This window comes from Crocodylus porosus, unplaced genomic scaffold, assembly GCF_001723895.1.
Source record: "Crocodylus porosus isolate Cpor-Errol unplaced genomic scaffold, CroPor_comp1, whole genome shotgun sequence".
In the NCBI taxonomy this organism is placed as follows: domain Eukaryota; kingdom Metazoa; phylum Chordata; order Crocodylia; family Crocodylidae; genus Crocodylus; species Crocodylus porosus.
In genome coordinates, this window is record NW_017728906.1 from 104120932 (window position 1) to 104134700 (window position 13769).

Consider the following 13769-nt stretch of genomic DNA (forward strand, 5'->3'; position numbering starts at 1 on the left):
GGTTAGGATCTGGAACCAACTTCCAAGAGAAGTGGTGCTGGCTCCTACCCTGGGGGTCTTTAAGACAAGGCTAGACAATCACCTTGCTGGGGTCTGTGTGAGTTCGTGCTGAATTATGTAAGGACTGAATTAAGCACAGGCTCAGACCTGGATGTTCAATTTAAACTTTTATTGTTTCACAAACTAAGGAGGTCTGTTGGTTCACAAAGTTCCCAAATCAGGCCCTTGCTTTCTAACCCTAAGGCTAGGTGTGGCTGCCCAACTTAGTAGTCTCAGAACTGGTCAACAGCTCATTTAAAAGGAGTCCCTTATCTTTTTTTAGACAAAAGATACAAAACTGTCCACACTCTAAGAGTGAGGCATCTAACATAACTTTACTATTACTTATATATGATAACACATATACATATGCATTTCTAATTTCTACTTCTATTGGTTACTATTTAACTCATAATATCAGGTGCTACTCTCTTTATTATAATTTTACGCTTCTTATGTTAATTCTATATGACCTTAAATATAACATTTTCCAGACTCTGCTTGACCTTAAATATATCATTTTCTAGACTCCGCTTGCATAGTATGTGGTTATCTTTCATCATTGCGGTTTAGCCATGCAGTTTCCTGTTTTAACAATATAAGCTACTTGCTTGCAATTTTTATCATTGTCAGCATTCTTATTCAAGGGTCAGATGGTGATCACCAGAATGTCAATCACTGACTCCTCAACCTCCTTGAAGCATTCTGAGAGTTTTAGTGCGTTTTTAATTATGCTAGGCCTTTTTTAGCATAAGCACTATCTCACAGGGTCGTTTGACCCCAGTACTCTTTCCTGTCATGGCTTGATGATCTGCTCAGGTCCCTTCTGACCCTACTAACTATGAAACTATGAAAGTATAATGTCAGTTCTAGCCTGATTTTTAATGATTTAGTGATTGCATAAGACCCTCTGTTAACTTTCCTTTCTCTGTTACATTCTGTAAAAAAAATGTAAACACTATTTTTATATGACTGTTATTTTGTTTTTGAGTTACAGAGAACTAATGAAGGCAGAATAGCTTAATGAATAAGACTTGATTCAGCAAATCATTTAAGCACATATTGAAGTACATGAGATGTCCTATTGAAATTAATGAGCATTCTTGTCTGCTTAAAGTTTAGCCAGAGTGTTTGGATACTTAGCCCAATGGCATCCTGCTCCATCATTAGGGCTTCAAGGCATTACAGAGATAATAATAGTGTAAGGCAGTTGTTGGCAATTTTTTCAAGCTGCTCACCAAAATTACTCAGCTTATGTCAGAGGCAGGCAAGCAGGTAGTTACTGTAAAATGCCATTTTCAAAATATTGGATTTTTGAATACTCCAATGCAGGCCAGTTGGAAGTGTCATGAGCAGGGATCCTGGCTTTCTCTCATAAGAAAAATCCCCAATTTTAAATTTTAAAAAAACCCAAAATCCACATTTTTCTGTGATTAAAACTAAATAATCATGGAAAAATGTGGATTTTGGGTTACTTTTTTAATCCAAAAAACGGGATTTTTTTTAATCAGAGAAAACCAGGATCCCTAGTCATGAGTAGTGAAAATGAAATATAAAAGTTCCCGCTACTGCATTTAGGGGTAAGGTACCATAGTTTAACTTCCATTGATTACAGGGTAAGGGTATTCACAGAGACAGTTGCCACAGAGCAGCTGAAGTTCACCTCTTTCCGCTCTCTACTAAACTGTTTGTGTGTCCATACTTTAGCTGACTCCATGCCACCAAAAGTTCACCCTGACCTAGTACCTGAGACTTTAGTCCTTCATGTCAAGCCTGTCTGAAAAAAATGTGACTAAATTTATATCACTTTTCCAGGTATCCATACTTTTGCTGACATTAATGCTTGTTTTTGCAAGCTTTGGAGTTCAGCTCTTTGCTGGGAAACTGGCGAAGTGTAATGATCCACACATCATTGCAAGGGTAAGAACTGCTTTCTGCTTTTGAATTCCAGTATGTTCCTTTGGGCAAGGGGGAAGACATATGGGAGCCACAACAAGAATAGAGAGAAAACTCAGCCCAAAATTAGATAGAAAATCCACCTAGGACACACACAGTGTGCATGCCTTGAGCCAAATGTTCAACCCAGGCTTCATCTGACCTTCTTGTTTACGCTTGCAGGAATTGATAACACAAGTGTCTAAATAACTAATACTACCAGTAATCAGAGGTGCAGATAATCTGGGTCAGAAGATTGTGCCTGCAATGTCTGTTGAGAAAGGAAAGCCAGTTTCAAAGCCAGTCCAATACAGTCAACATACTGGAAATTCATTAATTAAAAACATCAGGCAGTATGCCTGCTTCAATTTGCTTTGTGTAGAGTTACTACCTTTTGCTATGACCATTCCCAGACATCCAACCTGACAATGGTATTATTGTATATGCACTAGTAGGAGTATTCATCTAAAAATGAGAAATAAAGCATTCATCTAAATCAAAATTACAAGCTTACAAGCAGTACCTTATCTACTTGGCCATGGCTGAGCTCTGCATGGCAGGGACCCACCTGGCTGGCCCAGCTATGCACTGCCTTGCCTGGAGGAGATACTTAGCTCTATTACTTGCCCACGCTGGGGAAATTATGACAGCTGCACATGAGGGGCTGAGTGCGGCATTCAGGCAAGAGACTGGAGGACAGCCTTTCCAGCATATCTTTGCAGTACCTACTGCTGGCAGTAGGGAGTGGGAAAACAAGGATAAAGGAAGCCTTCACCTTGCCATGTGGAACAGCTGTGGGTAGTAACAGGGGACTCCTACAAGAAGGAAGAAAGATCAGTATTGAAGAAAGCAGGCTGGGATAAGGCAGCTTGCAGAAAATGGAGCTACAAGGCTTTGGGCAGCTGATGCAGAGGCTGAGAGCCCTGATTCTGATTTGGATAATGGGCAGCACTTGGGCATTATTTCTCCAGGGAGTCAGGTCTGGTGAGCAAAAGAGGGTGGAGGCAAGGGTCATATAAGCCTGGGGCTGGAGGCTCAGTTTGATCCAGATCTCCATGAGGAGCTTTGCAAGGAGCTGTATATAAAGAGAGATACCTCCCCTGTGCTGTCCCCAGCAGTATAAAAAGCTAACCTGTCCTGGCCCCAGCAGTATAAAAAGCTGCCCTAGCAAGTAGCTCAGAGATACTAGCTCTCAGGAGCTTCTGGGGCCCAGCCAATTGGTACCTGGAGACACTACCCCTTGTGCCAGCTGGACGGCTGAATCAGCCCTGAGAGTTCCCTGCACGCTCTACCCACTGCAGCAGTCTGTCAGCGGGGGCTGCTGCCTGGCTGTGATCTGCTGCCCACCTGCCAGACCCGGATGGTGACTGCACAGCCAGTAGAGGCATCTGCCCCGCTGGGCCAGCTGCCAGTGGACTGCGGTTGCAGGGTTGGCTTTTGTGCAGCACTACTGCCATTGGTGCCCCCTCTGCCTGGCTATCTGGGCAGCTATTGCCCAGAAGATGTTCTGGGTGTGGTGGCCTGCTCTGAACTGTCAAAGCATGTCCTCCTGGCCCCATTTGTCCAGAAGGTCAGCCATAGCCAGATGGGTCCAAGGTGCCAGCTCTGAGCAAGCAGGGTCCTGCCATTGCCCTCCCTAGCAGGAATTCTGGTGTTCCTTATTGGAAAATTGAAATATCCCTGATATCCCCACCCATGGTCCCCTCCACCCTCCTCCAGCCCCCTGACGCTTTACTTACCGGCACCAGAGCCCTGGTGCTGAAACACAGGGTCTCACCAACCACGTGTTTCAGCACCAGGGCGAGGGGCTACCACAGAGATGCTCTGGCAGTCCTCTATGCAGGACCTAGCCGCCGGTTGCCTCAGGGCCAGACCGTGCCCTGTGCCGCTTTTTTAAACGTCAATTTTTTTAGACCCCTGGATATCCAGCATCTAATTTTCTCCCCGCACTGCAAACTTGCAGCACGGGGAACATTTTTTTGTTCCTGCACATGCCTGTTGCCCCACTTCAAAGGGGTTTGAGGCGGGGCAAGAGTCACATGCACGCTCATGTGGATGCTCCCCACTGGGGCACGGTGTCAGCATTGGGTCTCCCTCTGGAGGACAAGTTACACAATCATGGGCCATAGTAAGAACATAGGCTGTAATTCTAAATGCATTGAAGTCAAAAGAATAACCTCATTTGACTTCAGTGGGGCCAATATTTTACCCTTAATATCATGGTTTCTGTCTAGGTGTCACACAGCATAGAGTAAAACTCTTTATTTCTGTCTCCATGTACTAAGAGTTCATTTAAAAATCTGTGATGGAATGTCAAGGGAAAGTTTCTCATTTGATTGCCACAAATCATTTCCAGCCTTGAGTCTTTGAGCCATATCTGTCTTTCCATCTCACTTTCTTCTACACTATACACTTCATTCTTTTGAGGTTATTTGTTATAAGAAACACTGGAAGGATTGTAGAAAAAGGGTGTTTTGGGGAGTAATTGAACGAGAAAAGCATTGTCATTAGATTTAAAAGTGAAGTGAGTTCCAGGTATTTGAGGAAGGCATGAAAAAGATACATAAGTAATGTTGTTCCAGAACTAAGGGGAAAAAATAATAGGATGCAACCATTATGTCAATAGTTAAAACCAAGGCCTGATTGATAAAATGTATCCACCAATGTCATGTGGGTTTCTTGAAGGCCTTTGGAGTATCATTCCTGATATCAGTGGAGTCAGCATTAGCATCACAGCTTAACAAGCTCAGAGAAGAAGCCAAAGATGGAACAGACTTGCAGAGCTCTCTCAGTTTTGGGAAAAGTATGGTGGAGTGTTGAGTGCAGCCTGCACTGCAGCTATTCATGATGTAGCTTTCCTACAGATAGCTTTCTTACAGTTTCTTTTCAGCTGCTAGTTCTACTAATCCAGTACTGAGAAATAACTTTTATTCCACCAACATTGTTTCATCTTGCCATAATTCGTGTACTTTGTGGGCAGCGTCCTCAAGTTTCTGTAGGCTCAAATTTCACTTAATGTTGTGCTTTGTGTTTGTATTGATGCAGGAAGATTGTCATGGCATCTTCCGAATAAATGTAAGTGTTTCAAAAAATCTAAATTTGAAGCTAAGACCTGGAGAGAAAAAACCTGGATTTTGGGTGCCACGAGTCTGGTGAGTTGCTGTATTTTGGCCAACCTTCTTCTGATAATTCAGTTGTTAAGCTAGAACAGGACACAAACACTGCAGGACTGTGCTTTCTTTGGTGTATGAAAACTAGAAAATACAACTGATGATAAATAGAACTGTCTAGTTCCTGACTAATCTGAAGGAGATTTTGCAAAGATAAATTAAATACTCAGGATAAGTAGTGGAAAATGAAGTAGATATTTAATATTTTTCACATCTTATGAGCTACAGTGATATTAATTATGCAGGAAGGAAAAATAGGTTTTAAATACAGTGGCTGCTGTCAAAGAAAAATCAACTTCGACCCTTGATAATAATCATTATTAATTATTACAGTAGTAATTGGAGGCTGTAGCCAAATTTGTGCTTCTGTGGTGCTAGGTACTGTACCCCTGTGTATGCTGAGACTGATTCCCTGCAGATACGATAATATAAACAAGACATACAGGCAAAGATGGGAAAAGAAACAGAGAGAACTTGGTTTCCCAAGATCACACATCAAATCAGTGGCACAACCAAGCATAGAACTTAAGTTACATGACTTCCAGTGCCATTCTTCTCCAGCAGAGGATGGCACCATTAGACATGAGATATTTCCTGTTCTATGCACAGGAAGTGCCTTGTGTGGTGGCATCCTGTGGATCTCAGATGTATGGATGTAGGAAGCTTTAGAAAATGTGTTTAAGGGCAACATTAAAACTATATTTAGATTTGTATTTTAACAGTGTTCCTTTAAGATTTTTCCAACTCCTGAATTGTTATGTGAAAATTCTCCTTCGTTTCTTATATTTTAAGGTAGATTGGTTGGCTTTTTGCGAATTCAGCTAGACAAAATTATTTTAATGAAGAGAGTATGTGTAAGGAATGTACCAGTAACGGTAGATTCAGAGCCATCCCACACTAATGAAATAATATACTGTGAAGTGAGCAGTCAGTTAAGCTGTGGCATCTTCAGGGCTTTTTCAGTTCCTATGTGCTTCAAACACATGGTGAAAGCAGAATTCATACAAGTAAACACATTCAATCCACTTCAGTTTGATTCAGAGATATGTAAAATATCTTAATCAGCAAAGAGGACTGGAAAAGGGCCAACGTGGTTCCCATTTTCAAAAAAAGGAGGAAGGAGGACCCAGGAAATGGTAGGCCAGTTAGTATTACCTTGATCCTGGGTAAGCTTTTTGAGAGAATTATCCTGGCGCATGTCCACGGGGAGCCAGCAGGGGATTTCATTCTTAGGGGCAACCAACATGGGTTCATTAGAGGCAGATCCTGTCAGACCAACCTGGTGGCCTTCTACAACCGGGTCACCAAATCCTTAGATGCAGGGGTAGCAGTGGACACAGTCTTCCTGGACTTTAGGAAGGCCTTCGACACTGTCTCTTACCCCATTCTCATTAAAAAACTGGGGGACTGTGGTATCGATACCTACACAGTCAAATGGGTCACTAAGTGGCTGGAGAGCCACACTCAGAGAGTGGTGGTGGATGGGTCATTTTCATTCTGGAGGGATGTGGGTAGTGGGGTCCCCCCAGGACTCAGTCCTCGGGCCCGCACTGTTCATCATCTTCATCAGCTACTTGGACGAGGGGGTAAAAAGCACCCTGTTCCACCAAGCATTACCATGAATGACTAGAAATAATGATCACAAGCTGGCAGAGGGTAGATTCAGGCTAGATATCAGAAGGCGCTACTTCAGTGTCAGGCCGGCGAGGATCTGGAACCAACTTCCAAGTGAAGTGGTGCTGGCTCCTACCCTGGGGGTGTTTAAGAGGAGGCTGGATGAACACCTTGCTGGGGTCGTTTGACCCCAGTACTCTTTCCTGCCATGGCGGGGGGTCAGACTTGATGATCTCCTCAGGTCCCTTCTGACCCTACCAACTATGAACTATGAAAGCTTATCAGATGTAGATAATGTTTAACTGTTGCATGAAATGCGGAGGTGAGTGCCAAATGCTAGCATTGTCAGGAAAATCTTCAAGAGCTTAGCACTTAACTAAGGGCCAGATTTTCAAAAAAAACTGAATTTTCAAAAGCTAAACACAAGACAGCGCTTCTTGAAATCTTGCTATTTATTTTGGTGCCTGAATGGTAGCTGAACAAACTGAAAAACTGGTCTTTGATTATGGGTACAGAGCTCTTTTCAAAATTAACTCTGGAGTCTGGGACAGACATTGCATAAACTCATTTGACCCAAATCAGTTAAGTCTGATACTACATTCAACCAGGTTTGTCTTAAACCAGTTTCAGCCATTTTCAAACTAGTTTATGTGCACTGAACATCTGTTCTGCTACAGGTTTAAACCCGTTTCTGATCACTTAAACCAGTCTGTCCCTAGCCCAAGTAGACACTTTAATTTTGAGTTGAAATTATTCTTTGGCATCTCAGCTGATACAAAAGTCAGAGGATATTAGATCTGAAGCCCAGAAAGAAAATGTCATTTCTTTTTACTCTGGATCCACAGGGGACAGGGTGGGGGGAGGGAAGAAGGGTAGTGCAGATGCTAAAAATAGCCTGGTCCAGGTTCAGGAGTTGTCTGGGTTAAGAACAGCACGGCCCTAGAGCTCTGGCAAGTGGCCAGGCTTTCCCAGCCCCTGGACTGGTATGAATGTATGCAACCATTTACTAGGTTGAGTTAGCCATCACTAGATCAGGTTAACCCTTTACCTAAAGTTACTTTGCCTCTAAGGTTAACTAATTTTAGATCAGGCACACCATTTTTAGAGTTACCTAAGCCCTGTGAATGTCTGCACTCTGGAGTGTTTAGATCAACCTAACCTCAATTAGGTCGATCTAAATGTAATGCTTGTGTATACCCAAACAGGATCCCATATAGGAGATGAGGAACAATACATCAAAATATATACTTATGAAGATCCTAAATGTGTATAAATAAAGCAGCCTATGTATAATTTAGGAATTCCAGATGCTGTTGTTGCTGTTTTATTATTATGAGTCATTTTTTAGCTGCATTGACTTAGAGAAGCTGCAAGATGCTCAAGATCTGCCTTTCTGGAAGCAAGTTAAAGTGCTCTCATGCCTTTGCTTTATTTCAGGGCAAATCCTCGGAATTTTAATTTTGACAATGTGGGAAATGCCATGTTGGCACTCTTTGAAGTTCTGTCATTAAAAGGCTGGGTAGAAGTCAGAGATGTTATTATCCATCGTGTAGGGCCGGTAAGCAAATGCATTAAATTCTTTGTATCCCTTCGAGCCTACTGGGATTTATTTAAATGAATAATTATGTTTGTTATACATGCAGATCCATGGAATCTACATTCATGTTTTTGTATTCTTGGGCTGTATGATTGGATTGACCCTCTTCGTTGGAGTTGTTATTGCTAATTTCAATGAAAACAAGGTAATGATTGCGTTTCTGTATCTTATGCATGGAATAGTTTCTTACTTTGCTGATAGCTCTAAATGTCATATGACACACTGTACAATGTAAGATAAGATGTAGAATTTCTAACATAAGCATGTTACAATCTGAGAAATTCATTCTTGCTTTAGGATCATGCTATTTTAGTATCCAGTGTTCATATTCCAGTTACCCTTTTTCCTGACAGGCTGTGGAATATAGAGGTTAAAGTACACAACAACAAGACAATTAGTTCTCCAGCATTGAAACTAAAAAGAAAGCTTGCTTACCAGTCAAGTGTACAGATTAATACTCATACTGAAATATATATCTATGCTCATTTTTAGTTTGTAAGAGGTCTAGGCAAGACCCCTGCTTAAGGCAAGATCATCCCTGACTAAATCATCACAATCAAATGTCTGCTTAATCTGGGCTTGAAAATGTCCAAGAATGAAGATTCCCAACAGCTTCTCTAGGTAGCTTGTTCCAATGCTTAACCACCCTCATAGTCAGAAAGTTCTTCCTAATCTCCAACCTAAATTTCCTCTACTGCATTCTGAGACCTTTGCTTCTAGTCCTGTCCCCTACAGGTACAGAGAAAAAGCTAGCTCCACCCTCTCTATAATGGCCCTTCAGGTCCTGAGGCAGGCTAATTCCTGTTCAAACCATTCTGTACAAACCATAATCTAAACTTTACAAAAGACTACTGTCAAGCCTGACACAACACATAACCTAACACCCTAAACTGCCATGGGTAGATCAGGGGACTCACAGCATCCAATGTCCTGCTTCTATGAAATATTGTCAATATGAGGGGACATACAGCTTTTTCAGCCTTTCCTCAAGTCATGATTTCCAAGTCTCTAATCGTTTTTGTTCCTCTGTGCTGAACTCTTTCCAATCTGTCTACATCCTTTCTGAAGTGTGGGGTCCCAGACTGGACACAGTACTCCAGGTTGTGGCCTCACCAGTGTTGAAAAGAGTAGAAGAATCACTTCCCTTGATTTACAAGAGACATGCCTGTTAATACAACCCAATGTGCTGCTGGCTTTTATTTTGCAACAAGAGAAGACTATTGGCTCATATTCAAGCTTAATCGGCATAATAATTCATAGTAAAATATTTATCTGAGGGATATTATAAACAGATACTCCCTCAGTTTCCTTTTAGTTGCAAAAGTTGAACAAATACAGATAAGTGAGTTACACATGACAGAAATTTCTCCAGTGTCAAGGCTACAACAAAGTTCTTTTAAAAGCCCTTTTTTCTTCATCCCCTTATGATTCTGCTATGTAATTCTGCATTGCCTTTAAAATTGCCAGATGTATAATGATGGCTAAATTTAAAGTATTAAAATTGCCATATGTATACTGATGACTAAAGATGTATGATGATGGCTAAACTTCTCACCAAAGTTTGAAGAAGATTGAGCAACCTGATTTAAGTCACAGGCCATTAAAATATTATGATTTGAAAGGTCAATTTCTTTCTAATATTTCTTTTGTGTCCCTTAATATATCTTTATAGATATGCATTGATCACTGATTTAAATGTTATTGTAGCCCCTATTAACGTGCTATATGTGTACCCCTACTTCAAAAATGGCTTCTTAATTTCCCTTCAAACTTTCTACAGTTATCTCCTAAAAAGTTTATCTGTAAGCACGTGGAATGAATATGTAACGTGACAGAAACACATTTTTGTGGTGTTGCTTTCTAAATGTTATTTGACAATACTTGAGTAAATACATGTTTGACTGAACTGTAAGTGAGATTTTTTTTATCCTAATATTCTGATGTGAACAGGTATGCATTTTTGCATTTTTCTTGTAATTTTGTATGAACTACGTGTGTGTAAAAATGTACTTGTTGCACTCGACATCTTTAATTGCATTATTATGCAGACAACAGACCCAATCTTGTTAAGTGTAGTTTATCTCCTACAATAGGGTTGGCCAACTTGGGCACTGTGGGCATGTCTACATGAGATGCAGTAGCCTATTCTACTGTGCATTAGCATGTCACAGCAACAGCTGTGCTAATGCACTAATGCGCCATAGAATTAGTCTACTACACATTAAGTGTCACAAAAAAAGTTCGCCTTAGCTACTACATTTTAGCATGGGCTAGTGTGCCTTTATGTAGTACCTCATACTAAAAGTACTAATTTAATGCACAGTAGCAATGGTGCCTTGATGAACATTTAAACATGCCCTGCATGTGGCATGGGGAGGGAGGAGGGAAAACAGAGGCAGATAGGGCAGGGAGAAGAAAGCAGAGCAGCAGATCAAGTGGGGAGCACAGGGCAGGGGGAGAAAGCAGAGCAATAAATCACGGAGGGGAAGGGGATTGGAGTAACACCCAGGGAGGGTGTAGAGCTTACTTTGTAGCATGCCTGCCAAAAAGGTTAGTCCTACAAGATGTTTCAGTCTTCCAGGTCTCGCTAACTCTGTAAGATTCATTTTGGATCTCCCAAATTCAGCTCACTGTGTATATCCATCCCTCCAAATGGTGAACATATGTGGTAGCTATCATATATCCATTCTTTATATTTCATATGCACAATATCTTTTGTTTCTCATATCACATTCTTCTCTCTCGGGTTTGCGATGATAAGCTGTAGAACAGGGGTACATTAACGCAAAATAAAATCCTATCTTTGGTCCATTCTATATAGTACTTAACTGACGATCTCTCCAATAGGCTTGTGTGAATCTGATATGAATATTTGTTTTAGTGTTAGAAATTTAAATGTGAATGATGAAAAATATTTCCCCCTACAGATATCTGAACGGCATTCCCAGTTCACACTTTATTTTTTCTTGCTGAGACATTCAGTATTAAAGGCATAAGAGAACTCAAATTCCAGTGGAAAATGAGAATTGGTGAGGGTTAATTTGAAATCAGTAGAAACAGAAAGATATGTTTTTAAGGCATAGAAGGAGAGTGAGCTCATGAGAAAGTTCAGACAGCCATTTACCTTTGCAAAAACTGTCCCTGGTTGAGCTGATGAAGTCAGTGTGAAAGCCTGTGGTCTACTACCATGAGTTATATATCCCCATTATTTCCAGAGTCCTCTGACTTGTCCATTTATCATTACTCATTGATCTTTTCTGCTCACTTTGTACTTTTTCTGGACACTGTCTGGATTTTCAACAACTGACTGCATCAGTCCCCTTGTGCCTTAACTGAATACTAGACAAACATTTGCTTGCAGATGAAGAAACCTATTCATTAATAACACTAATCACAATTCCCTGCAGATTACATGGAAAAATTGAGTGCAGTATTTCCATATGATTTACATGCCGATAAAAATCCATAGGGCATAAATCGCTCATGAAACATGCCATTCATATGTTTTTTAATTATTTGCAATCATTTCAGTTTATGTATTGAAATACATAAATACAGTTTTCCTTCATATTTTTTCTTTTCAAGGTCTACCTTTTATTTATTTACTTTGATAAAGAAACTGTTAAGGATTCACTCCCATTGAAAGAGTGGAATCTTTAGTGAATTACCCTGAAGAAAAAAAACTGTCTTTATATGACGGACAAGAACTGACATTCAACTTGTCTGAAATAATTGAAATGTCCAGGAGTTGATCAAGTGTAAAATAGTGGGTGGTGATGATCAAAAATCTAATTCAGGAGGCAAGAAATAAAACTTTATATGGGATTAAATGGCATACTCTGAAAAGTAAATACTCATGCTGTTGGTCTTTCACAGAAATTTTGATTTTAGAATTGGTTGAAAGATGGTGGGCTTATCCATAAAAAAGAATTGATTTGTCTTTTTTTAGCAGTTTTTTAAAGCCAATATTTTTGCTGGAAATCAAAATAATCTGAATAACAATTGAAATATTTTGATTTTAAAATGTTGCAGGGGTGTCTTATAGGAGCAATGGCTCAGGTTACTTATGGCCCTGTTCTCTTATATGGAGTAGGGTCTCTGGTCAATACGAAATATCAGTCTCCCTTTTTCATCTTGCTTCTTATGTGAGAAAGGAAGTACAGGCTTGTGGGTGTCACTCTGGTAAGCTATAGGAGAGATACTCAGGCCAGGAAACTCATCTGTTAGAAGCATAAGTGATGCATAGGGGAGATATGGGGGGGTCATGCCCCCCCCGAGAACACTGGTGCCCACCTCGACAGTGAGCACTCCAGCTGGTATGGGAGCATGGAGAGCACTTGTGGTCCCCCCTAAAATCGGCTTCACTGGTGGTGGAAGTGCCAGCAGTTCCACCGCCACTGTGCCACATGTGCCCCGGCACACTCAGTGATCGGTCGCTGGGGGACTCCCCGCCCCGGTCATACCCTGCTGGTGCCCCCTCCAGACTCATGAAACACCAGTTGCCCATAATTAGAAGACAATGGGAACAGGGAAGCAACAATTCCAATGATGCACAAGAGTAACTTATCCAAATCAAAATACTTAATAAGCATCCACTTACATGGGGAGTGTAAGTGAGGTATTTTGAATATACTGTGATATTTTGAATATGACAAATTTAGTGTCAGTCCTGCAAAAAATGTAGCACTTGTTAAGAGATATAGATGCAAATTCCTATCTGTTGTGAGCAGTAGCACAACTGAGGATAGGTAACTGAGGCACTAGCCCCAGGTGGCAGTTTTGAGGGAGTACAAGAATTTGACGGGCACTGCTGTGAGTCTGGCTGCTGCTGCTGACCCAGCCACTGCTGCCCTGGGCACAGAAACTGCTTGTTGTGTCTCTGGATCATGGCAGTGCCAACATATGAATTCAGACAGGGTCTGAATTTGGTCCATAAGCAAAGAAGAAAGTGAACCAGGCAGTGCTCTGTGTTCCTCACATGACCAGCTAGGTGGAGAGGTGGACTGTTCCCGAGACACAGATCTGTCTGTGGTGCAAGTATTTGTACATTTTTTGCTAAATTTCATTTTTATTTTACCATATCTATCTTCTCTGCCATAAAAGCTTTCTAAGAATAAATATAGACAGATCCTTTGTTTTTATGAATTTTGTGATTATGGAATCTCTTTTAATTTCATACTTCCTATACTGTCTGGTTTTTGGCTTGACTACAGTTAATAAGCATTATATCTATCAGTCTCTTTCAATTTAAGGGAATATCTTCCCAGGGAAGTAATTCCATAAAGAGATTATGTCGACTACAGAGGAAGCTCTCCTGACCTTATCAGTGGCCCAGTCAGCCATTTATGTGAATCACAATTCCAGAGCTTGGAGAAGCCGTGGCAAACACCGAAGATCACCCCATTCCCCACACA

The 13769-nt window shown here is 41.0% G+C and overlaps 1 protein-coding gene across 3 annotated transcripts in view; it reads left to right on the forward strand.

The window, feature by feature from the left end:
* The window catches only part of NALCN (sodium leak channel, non-selective), a 451383-nt gene that overhangs the window by 409833 nt on the left and 27781 nt on the right, over window positions 1–13769 (forward strand). For all 3 annotated transcript variants that reach the window (XM_019529699.1, XM_019529701.1, XM_019529700.1), the window contains 4 exons: window positions 1855–1959; window positions 5020–5126; window positions 8196–8316; window positions 8402–8500. In XM_019529699.1, coding sequence (XP_019385244.1) covers window positions 1855–1959; window positions 5020–5126; window positions 8196–8316; window positions 8402–8500 — 432 coding nt within the window. The remainder of the gene's footprint in view (window positions 1–1854; window positions 1960–5019; window positions 5127–8195; window positions 8317–8401; window positions 8501–13769) is intronic.